The 10,800-nt window shown below is 43.5% G+C and overlaps 1 protein-coding gene and 1 long non-coding RNA gene across 12 annotated transcripts in view; one reads left to right on the top strand and one right to left on the bottom strand.

The window, feature by feature from the left end:
* The first annotated feature begins 2,062 nt into the window (after positions 1 to 2,062).
* LOC107269249 lies at positions 2,063 to 3,199 on the top strand. Its single transcript, XR_001538016.2, has 3 exons — positions 2,063 to 2,400; positions 2,801 to 2,868; positions 3,068 to 3,199. It is a non-coding gene; the product is annotated as an uncharacterized LOC107269249 (long non-coding RNA).
* LOC107269240 (rho guanine nucleotide exchange factor 10) overlaps positions 2,522 to 10,800 on the bottom strand; it is a 24,025-nt gene continuing 15,746 nt past the window's right edge. For 9 of the 11 annotated variants that reach the window (XM_015742867.2, XM_015742866.2, XM_015742865.2 and 6 more), the window contains 7 exons: positions 9,438 to 9,657; positions 9,121 to 9,352; positions 8,861 to 9,043; positions 8,448 to 8,744; positions 8,260 to 8,352; positions 6,893 to 7,801; positions 2,522 to 6,815 (listed from right to left, as the gene is read on the bottom strand). In XM_015742867.2, coding sequence (XP_015598353.1) covers positions 5,004 to 6,815; positions 6,893 to 7,801; positions 8,260 to 8,352; positions 8,448 to 8,744; positions 8,861 to 9,043; positions 9,121 to 9,352; positions 9,438 to 9,657 — 3,746 coding nt within the window. In that variant the 3' untranslated portion in view covers positions 2,522 to 5,003. Of the gene's footprint in view, positions 6,816 to 6,892; positions 7,802 to 8,259; positions 8,353 to 8,447; positions 8,745 to 8,860; positions 9,044 to 9,120; positions 9,353 to 9,437; positions 9,658 to 9,840; positions 9,872 to 10,286; positions 10,661 to 10,800 lie in introns of those variants that run through there. The other 2 variants (XM_015742871.2, XM_025086509.1) reach the window with 2 other exon arrangements.

Here is a 10,800-nt window from a genome sequence, read left to right on the forward strand (position 1 = left end):
CCCTGCTGTGCTAATGAAACGTAGGCTTTAGGAGCATTACAGGGTGCGTCAACGATATCCTGAAATGCGAAGAATTGCCGTGCACCGATCAGCCTGCATCTTCACTCCAGAGCATCGTTGACGAACCCTGTACGAGTCGTAATTGACAAACATGTCGTAGGAGGGCATCACTTTTGCCAAGGTGTGCTGGAGCGGGGAGGGGGTCATCCTGGGGTAAGTGATCTTTTTCTTTTTTCCTTTTTTTTTTTACTCGCCATAAACATTTACGTAAGCGGCCATGCTGAAAGCCATAAATTTGCTATACTCAGCGGATACCGGAAGTATAGCATAGATCCGACTTATATTTGTGTGAGATTTTGGTGATGCATTCGGAATCTTTTTCTTTTTTCCTTTTTTTTTTTACTCGCCATAAACATTTACGTAAGCGGCCATGCTGAAAGCCATAAATTTGCTATACTCAGCGGATACCGGAAGTATAGCATAGATCCGACTTATATTTGTGTGAGATTTTGGCGATGAATTCCGAAAGTGTTCCCATACTGCGCGGTAGTGTCTGACTATATTTCCGGCTATTCTTGTTTCCGAGTGATCATCCGCAGATTCCGCTGTGTACTAAATACTTTTTCCTCGTCCACGCGAGTTTTCTGGATTTTGCCAATTCCGCGTTTATAGCGTACCGACGAGAGAAGAACACAGGGTCGGTTATAGTTCCATAGTACCGCAGTACACGTCATCATCTTTATACGTTCTGCTCCCGTTGACCCTCTCGAATCGACGGTACGCGGTCACCGCACACGTCCTCCGCTCCGAGCTGAACTTGCGCCACTTGAGAATCTTGCCCTTTTCTCGACTGAGTGAACTGTGGTGAAATGGTGGAAATTGGTAAAATAGGTAAAATTGGCAGGTACCGGATGGCACTCCGTCGTCGTCCAATGGCGTGAGTGGTTAGTCGCCACGCGGAAGTTTCCTCGATGGAATAAATAGAGTCGCTCGTCAGCCAGAGAACTTATATCTCTATACTTGAAAATCCACTAACCAGTCTGGTATTGTTAGAAAGTTTTCCCGACGCTTCAGCCCAGCTTTCTTGCGGAGTGCTGGGCGCTCGGACGGAGCTGATATGGCGATGCTAACACAGCGTGGGTCCCAGGAATGGCGCTTCGTAGGGTCGAAGAGCAGTTAAGCTCGTTAACGGCTGGATCTACGGCTTTCTCGTTGAAATTTTTAAAGATCTCTTAATGCAGAAACTCAGAATGGTCTATAGAAGAGGCTGGCACAGATCAAATTGCCATAGGGCCACGTTTGTACCTTCACAGTTTTTTTATAAATGCAATATAAGTGCGTAGCAGGTACAGTCTAGACACAATTTTTTTCGAATTTTTCCAAAAAAGCTATATTTAACAATAGTTCCAGGCGGAACTATGGCTCCAACATTGAGTACCAGAGAGAAGTACTTGAGTACTTGAAGTGTTACGCGGGTGTAAGCTCCAGCACCGCACTTTTTTTAAAAATCTCTTTAAAATAGGCTTTTTCAATAGTTCTCGAGGAGTTCTACAGTTCCTGATAGGTTTTAACAATCGTTCTGCTACGCAACATCGGTAAAATATGTATTAAATATGCTGGTGGCATCATACGCTTCAGTGCAGGCAGACACGAGTTGCTTGCTTCTGTCATATTAAACTTACCGAGCTTACACTGTGCGATCGAATTTAGGATTGCAAAGAAAACAAGTATTTAGGCTATATCCGATGAGCTGTCTTGTTCTAAGTGTTGCTTTGGGAACCAGCGATAAGTAGCGGAGGACTCTGCCCGGCAAGCTACACGTTCGTGATCGCGGTTAGTTCGGCCACGACGGGATCCGCATTATCGACGGAGACTATGATCACGTAACTCTACTTCCGGACTCGCCGCTGGGATTCAGCGCCATGCTTTTGGTATCGCCTAAAACCGTAGTGTTGTGGATCTCCCTTCTCATCTCTGGGTTCTACGAGAGAGAATATGATCTTACATATCCTTGGTTTTATGCCTGCCTGATTCTGCTTTGGACAAACCGTCGATGGGACAAACACATCAGACGGATGCAGTTCTAGCATGCGAGTTTCCTTACTTTTGAAATTATTACTTCCTACATTGGACCAATGATGATCCAGAATTCTTAAGGGGACTGGAACATGTCCGCCATTGGGGATACAGCCATAAGGAAGGGCAGGAAGGAATTCTGAAGGGAAGGAATGGCCGTACGTCCTCATTCCTGGCGAAGCTGACAGAGGGTGAACATCTATGTGATCTAGTGAAAAATAATTGAAGAATGTGGAAAGTCGTATCCAAATTCACTCTAAAAATGAATTGTGTAATCAAATTTTTCAATGATCATGGATGATCTTTGGAACTTTTATAATTTGGGTAAGCAAGTTTTCTTATTTCAACGTGTAGAAATCGGGATTCGTTTTATACATCCTGAATGTTTGAAACATCATCGATAAACATCGTATATTTCCGACTATGTTAAATATTAACGAATCAATGGTTTTTCATTTACTCTTTATTCTGCACTCATAGTTTGCAATATTTTTTTATTTTTGACTAATCTTCAAATTGAAAGAAGTCAACACGTGGCCAACTAGGCAAACAAATATCTTTCCTAATTCGCAAAAAATAATCACAGAATGATGACAAATTTACCGAATATACTGAATTCATGATTAATTCATACATGCACTACCAACTGATTGTTTTCAATGAATAAACGATAAAACAAAGTAGCTCTGTTCGTTTGTAAAAAAAAAGAAATTAATGTCTACAGGTACACAAAATGGATGGCGCAAACGACTGACAGTCTAGTGTTCAGTAAACGAAAAAGAAAAATATTCAGTAAGTTTTACATAAACTAAATATCAAAGTTAAGGCTAATATGAACGATTTTTTGGAATGATGACACAATTTACCGATTTTTAATGACTCCATGATTATTTGTAACATGCACTACCAACTGAGCATAGCCAAAGTGTCTGTATAAATACTACGAGTCGTAAATGTCGTGTCTAAGGCAAAAAAATAAATTTCTTTTCAGCAAAAACGTGAGGCCAGCTAAAACAAAAATGAAGCCCCGAAGAAAATACTTCGATCTAACCCCGTACATGTACTTTCATAAGTAATAAACGATCGAAAATAAATTTTGTCTAGATTCTAATTGAAAAAAAAAGGTATTTTCATTTATAACCAGCCAAAAGATTAATCACAATCCTGTAAAGAATACGAAATCTCGTTGCTATACATACGTATATGTGAAACTCTCGAATAGGGTGTAATGTCGTACGATGAGATAACTCTAAATTTATTTAAATAATAAATATACATAATGAAGTATTACGGCGCGTCATAATAGCTGAACTATGTTGTATCTGCAATACGTATGGAAACATATAAATACAAAACTATCATCGTACGGCTTGTCGTCTAAACAAGAGTGTACAAAGTATAAATTGGGTTGTGGCTGCAGTGGCTTACAAAAAAAAATGGCCATTTCTCTCTAATTTATGTACACTACGAGTGCATGTACCAGAACTCCAAGAAATCGGGGCACAGACCTTAGTACAAACTTAACGTAGTCGCTTGTTCAATCTTTCTACGCAAAAATACAATAATATGCTCTCCGTCACTGGGTAACTGACATAAACTCCTTGTTACTTATCACAATACAGAATAGTTTAACTCCGCTCAAGGTGCCACGCTGTCTTTCTTTTCTTCTACTTTCTCTCTTTCACTTTCGCTCTCTCTCTCTCCCCCCCTCATGCAACAGTTATAAAATGTAAAACAGTATATAGAAAACATTTTATAACATGGTCAAAAACACTTTAACATCATCCCGACGTGTTATGTCGATTAAAGTTAATTTTAAACGATTCGCGTTAAAAAAGAAAAACTCAAATCAAATGCACTTTTGTGCATCGTCTCACGCAACTGGCTGCTTGAGATGAATATATGTTAAAGGAGATTGTTCTTGGCTCTTATAAATTACAAGGAATACATTTGTACATATTCACCTGATAACAATGTGGAACCGACATATGTGGTGCCAATCTTTCTAAGCTAATTAATCAAGGCCGATCATTTGACGACACGATACTTCGTAGAGTAATTAGCTTTTCTTCTTCTTTATAAGTGCAATATACTTGTATGTTTGAGTGTACTTAACTGAACTTTCATATATTTTTTTAAAATTTACATGCAATTCTTAGATAAACTTTTACTAGTCATCTTCAGGTTAGCGGCATGACTACGTGAAAGTATGTAACGGTATGAATTTTAAATGCACGGTAATTAATATCAATATTAATTATATGATAAAGAATTCGCGAATAGGTCTAACGAAGCATCGTGGGCCATACAAGATCGTATAAAAGAAACGCTTGAGAAATCATGAGATTCGTTAGAACAGATCAAATAGTAAAGTAGAGGAACAAAAAAAAAAGCAAAGTAAAAGTTAATCACTTCTTGCTAAAATATCAGGCGCAATGAGCCACACCTTTTTGTGCGTTGAAAAAGCGTTGTCATATGTAAATAGAAGTTTAAGCTTCTAATGCTAGGAATCTTAGCCCAGATCGTCGTATGCTTCATGAGACTCGTGCCCTAGTGCTACCTCTAAGAGACTCTAATCGCAAGTCTAAGTCTTCCCTAGGCGAGCTAAAACGTAAACAGATGTATGTTGTCGCCTAGTATTGAAAGGTATAATAATAGCAACCAGAAGCTCACGAAATTCCTAAGGATAAAATCGTTGAGCAACATCAAGGAAGATTTCCACACTGAAGATTATTGTCTTGGGGAAAAAAATATCCTCAAGGAAGATCCTCTACGATATTTCAAGGATTTGATACTCTATGTATTATTTACATAGACGTGGGCGTAGCGAGCACCAAAGACGGTTCTTAGAATATCAGTCCGTACAGTATTTGGTCCTAGAGAAGGGAACTAGAGGATCGGTCCAAAGATCCTAGTAGTACTGGGTATCATAATTTCATCTCCCAGAGGACAATGTGCGCGTCGTTGCTATTAGGATCTTTGAACGAGTAGATGGATTTGGGACTCTTGTCTGGTAGAGCCTGAGAGTTTAATTGCCGCCAATTAATATAACCACGTCCACCCATGAGAGTAAGAACTGTTTTCTTAGATTGATCTTGTTGCTGTTGTTTTTGAGTCTTCTTAGCGGATGCTTTGTTCTTAGACTGTGGCTCTTGGACAGCAGTCACATTCTGTTCATAGGGTCCTGTGCGACTAGCACTGCTACTATTCCTCGAGAGCTTTCCAGCCTTCAGTGAGAGATTCTCCTCAGACCCAGAAGAGGTGTACAATGAGCTTGCATGCGAATCCACAGACCAGTTGGATAAATCCAGGGACCTGGGTCTAGTGATTTTCATTTTGAGTCTTCGATCCAAAGTACTGACTTTGTTAGGAATGGCTGCGAGTTCTGGATCACTCCTTCGGAGGGTCTCATAAATGGGATCGATGCCAGATCCATTTTCATTTTCATAGTCTTTGACATACATCAGTTCACCATAGAGTCCATACACGTCACAATTCTCTCCAGAACTTTGCGAGCTAGATATGGAACTAGAAAGTAGACCACCTCCACAGCCTAATCCTCTGGGTAAAGTTTTTGATCCTCGGTACTCGTTCTCTTTGCTACGTTTTCTGCGTAACAATACTGGACTGGCTGCAAGCTGCTGCCGAAGCTTAAGCATATTACTTGACAGGGAAGAATCCAAGCTGCTTCGATCCCTACGCTGTCCAGTGTCAAGATCCTTATTTCTCTGCGAAGTGTCATCTTCCTCTTCCTTGGTACAGGGCGAACTCTTGTTAGTTTGTACAGCCAGCAGGAAGGTAATAGGACCAAAGTGTGCATGGTAGGATATGTTGACCCTCCCACTAATAATTGGAACACCCTCTAGTCGCGGTAAAGGAATCGTCAGACTGATTCCAACGTTTGTGCCAACCCAAAGTAAGCCTTTGCAAGCCATAAGAGCCGTAACCGTAACGGCAGACTGATTATTATTCAAATTATCGCCACAAGAGGCAGCCCCGCCTGCTTTCGTTACCCGGAGAACAGTCGATGCTATATTAATGTCCTGAAGGTGCTTGAAGGTTTCAGTATGATACAAGCAGACTGTACTGGAATTCTTTAAGGATACCCAGAGTCCAACCCCAGAATGTGCCATTAGTTTAACATTACCGACGTGCTCGTGCTGGGCACTGAAGCTCTTAGTGACTTCACCTGTCCCTGCATTTAATACCCATACCTTTTTCCCACAAGCTGCATACACCGAACTATTTATAGGCATTAGACAGGACACTGGATCAGTTCCTAGTGATATTACAGAAGGATCACGAAGTAGCCAAGATCCGTCGAACTGTCTTTTGAACATGAGTAACGACCCGGTACCGAGAGCAACGAATACGTTGTCGCAATGATGCTTTATCTGCACCACAGGACCAGGTACGGGGTAGCTGCCCAGTTCCTCCTGTTTTTCCGGTTCTGAGGCAGCGTAGATCATTATCTTCCGAGAGTCCGTGCCCATCCATACGAGATCGCCATAGTCCGTTCCAAGTCCCTTCACGTATTCTATGGCTGCGACTCTAGTCTCCACCAGGTCAAAGGCCGTGATTTGTTTTAACGAAGTCGTCGAGGCCGTTGTGGATTGGCCGAAAACTGTCACGTGACTGGATACACCATCACCCGTACAAATCCATAAGTAACTCTGCGTACGTCCTCGTCGTCTTGTCGGTCTTGGATTCTGCGTTGTATAATAACAACCGCAGCGTACCTAAACAAATCGATCATCGTTTAATAACAGCCAAGACACGTAATATTAAACACACTATCTTGTTTTCGTATACTCACTTCCGATTGATGCTGCGAATGATAAACGGGCTGTGAACTGACGAACAAAGGCATCTTCGTTGACGGTCTCTGCTCCTGCTCAGGAATCTCCCAAGCTGGTGAATTATTAGGATCCAGTGCGAGTTGCGCGAGTCTCAATTCCGTAATCCAGTCTTTCTTAACCAGAGGATTCTCAGTTTGAAATGTGTACATTTGTCCCTGTTTGGTCATCAGCTGCAGGCAGCAGCTATCAGCCCAAATCATGTCCTCGTCCTTCCTCTGTATAGAGGACTGAATGCTCTGTAGAATTTGTTTGGTATTGTCAATAGTAAGATGATCGTAGGAGCCTTTCAGTTGAGCCACTAGGTCGTTAATCCTTGAGACGACTTCATAATCGTGCATCAAGTCGCTCATCTCCACGCACAAGTTATCCGCACCAGCTTGGCCACCTTCGCCACTGCGATCCGACTTCAAGCTACCGCCCTTATTCAGTCCTGCTGTCAGGAGTCTGCTTAAGGTAGGACTCGTGCTGGTATCCTGTATCTCTATGTCAGAAACAGGAAACGACCACTTGAGGCTGAGCCTCTCGCTGCTTGAGAAATCTTCGGATGACCTTGGAGCAACGGATATACAAACAACGAGATCATTCAAGAGTAATAATCTGCGTCTTTTCGATTTCGTTATCATTCCATTCTGATTGAACTCCAGTTGCGTCACGTTATCCGAGCGGATGAGGTAGTGCGATGAGGATGACAAAGGACGGTGGGATAGTTTGCCGGATACATGGCGCAGCATCTCCTTGAACGCCTGAAACTGTTCGGCTTCGCGTTTTCGTTCGTTCAGCATCTCTGCGAGGCTCTCGAGTTGCGTCAGGGCCAGCTGGAGTGACATTCTATCGTGATGACCTTGAGGAGTATGCTTCAGCAGATCCTACAAGAAAAAGATCTTGGATTACCAACATGTTGACTTGGAAAATATCTTAAAAAGATTAAAGCACGATATGTGATGCTTATTGAGGAAATAAAATGTCGACCGTCCCTTATCGTTTCGCTGATACCTTGACACGCGATTGAGAAAAAAAAAAAGTAGCAAGATCCTCGAGTGTTTGGGCGTAAACTTTCGCAAACAGGAAAAAAGATAAGCACGAAAATTTATGTTAACACATAATTGTCAGATCGTTCACAGTCGCTCCCGATCGATAAACTTAAACTGGGTCACTGAGATTGGTCAAAAATTTTAAAAGATTACCGAATATTACTTCCTCCGGGTCGGTTTACCAAGGCTACCAGTTTATCTTAGTAGAGTACTGAGTGACGCAAGTACAGAGAACGAAGATTGCCAAAATGTCGTATAAAACATTAGTTGACCTTAAAAATAGGCTGACTTACCTGAAGGAAGAGTATAAATTGCGGAAACCTCTGAACAGGTTTAACCATCAGTCCAAAGAAGGATAGTCTGTCGTGAGCGCTGATTTGCTTTACCTATAAAATCAATAAAAAGATTGAGCAAATGATTTTCACGAATAACATTATTAAACTTTCATCTCCTTCCTTCGCGTTATGTAGGCCGGACGTACCTTAAAGAAATCAGCGAGCGCAGTCTTTCTCTTAGATTCTTGTTTGGCGAGGTCCATAGCCACGGAGAAGTTGTTGATGAAGCCACTGTAGATATCCAGGACAATGGCCTTACTGAAGCTGGCGACAAAGACGTCGCCGAGTTTCTCATCCTTGTCCCAAGATCGAACACATTCAGCCAAAGCGATTCTGAACAACGTGTGACACTGCAGAATCTCCGGAAGACGATGAAAGAGGGTGGCGATCTTCGATTGGCTTAGAATCGGAGGCGTCGACTCCTCCAGCGGTTTCTTGTAATCCTTTTAGAATAACAAAGTCAACGAAGCACTTCGAATTCGACCCAATAAATATATAAACTGTCTGAAATCGCACCCGATCCAAAGTGCCATAACTAACAAGATAAGCTTGAACTCACATTGACAAGCCTCTGTAAGGTAGCTACGTAGCTATTCTCTGAGTGAACGATAGCAGCAACGATGTGCCTGCGTTTCAGTTGCTGAGGTGTTAAATTAGTCGGAGCCGGTGGTAGCGACGGGGGTGCCTGTCGATGCTGCTGCATGCACTGAAACTGGACCATGGCTCCATTCTCTTCCTCGACCTGGAAATAATATTCTCTTCAGCACGACAATACTAGGACAGCACAAAAACGAGGTGCAAGCTCAGACCAAACTGTACCTCGCAAAGCTGAGGCATCTGCGGCAGCTTGACCGGACTTGTGAGTGACACCGTATCCGAGGAATCGACGTCATAGTGATGCGCAGAACCTCTCCGGATACTGAACCATCGTGATAGCCTACCCTGACCTGGCGAGTCCAGCTCGGCACTGTTGATCTTCATATTTTGAGAACGCCACTTGTCGCAGAGCGTGCGCGCCTTGTGAAAAGTGTTGCGCAGTTGGCGATTGCTTCTGAAATACGAAAAAAGATATACATAAGCAACACGAGCGCCAACGAAAGGTATTCGTCGATAGAAAACAAAGCGACGACACTGACTTAATACTGATATTGCTCTTCTCGCTCTCGTCGTCCGAGGAGAGATCGTGATCGGAAGCCGAACACCAGGAGTCCTCGCTGCGCGCCGATTGCGTAGATTGCAGCGACCTGGTTGCTTCGAGGGGTGGATGCTGATGCGGATGCCGATGGGGCTGACCCACGGTTTCCATCCTGGCCGAGCCTACGTCGTCCCAGGATCTACACCGTGACCTTGGCTCATCTACAACAAATTAAAAAAAAACCATCATTAAAAAAAAACAGACCCCGTCAGCCACCATACACAATTTTACTCCATTCTCCTTCGAAACGGACACGGATCAAAGTTTGGACCTGACCGTTTCGCGTGGGCAGGACCGACAGGTTTTGACTTTGGGCCTCTCGGACACAAATCAATCGTCCTTACTATAATCATTATGCATCGTTATTATGCCAAGACCAGGAGTGCTTCTCCCTCTTTCTCTCTAGGATACAGTCACTGGGTGACGGAAGTATCTATTTATAAAATCGGTTTTATCGCAACGCTGCAACTGCGATCAATTCGTCTGCGCGTTGAGGACTGACCATCAGAGGGAAATAAAAAATTATCATTCCCTTCCTCGAATTAACGGAGAACGGAGGATGACTCGGTGCGTAGCCGCTCAGACCTCAAGAATGAGCAGTCGACTGATGCTTTATCAGCGGAAGTCGACGACGCATTAATTTGACGTCACGCCGCCGTTCAATTCTATCTGCGGCGCGTTTCAATGACTCGTGACCGAGAGACTCGGTGGTTTTAGTTTCATTTATTCACAAGAGTTATCGCGAACACGAAAAAAAAACACATCGATCGTACAACCGCGAGAAACTCACCGAGAAATCGGTGCGAGATCAACGATTTTCGTGAACGTCCCAAAACGTGTTAGCTCCGAGTGGAAAATGATCTTCGGGGTAAATTCGACGATGTTTTCCCGACGATGCGTTACAAAACGAACGTGGGAATGTGTGAATTGCTTAGGAGGAGAGCCAGGGAGGGGGGCGAGGGGAGGCACAGTGCCTCCCCCACCCTGGAAGCAGCCATGGTCTCGCAGTGCGACACATCGGATGCAGCGAGAGTGCATTGTGCGTGTGACGTCGGGGGCCTCCGGAGAGGAAGATGAGAGCAAAGGGCGTACGGAGGTGATATTATTGGCCGAGTCCCGAGAGACCGTTTCCGCCGTTTCTCTATAAGGCTCCGTACACACCGGCTGTTTAACTCTCTGACCGCGGTGCGTTAACGCGGAGCACACATACTTTTGTCCCCTTTGCAACTTCATGCGGGAGGTAATAAACCTCTACTCTCTTTTTCCCCCTCGTTCCACCTCTACCCCCCCCCCCCCCCCCCCAC

Source organism: Cephus cinctus, unplaced genomic scaffold (genome assembly GCF_000341935.2).
Source record: "Cephus cinctus unplaced genomic scaffold, Ccin1 Ccin1_scaffold0617, whole genome shotgun sequence".
NCBI lineage: Eukaryota > Metazoa > Arthropoda > Insecta > Hymenoptera > Cephidae > Cephus > Cephus cinctus.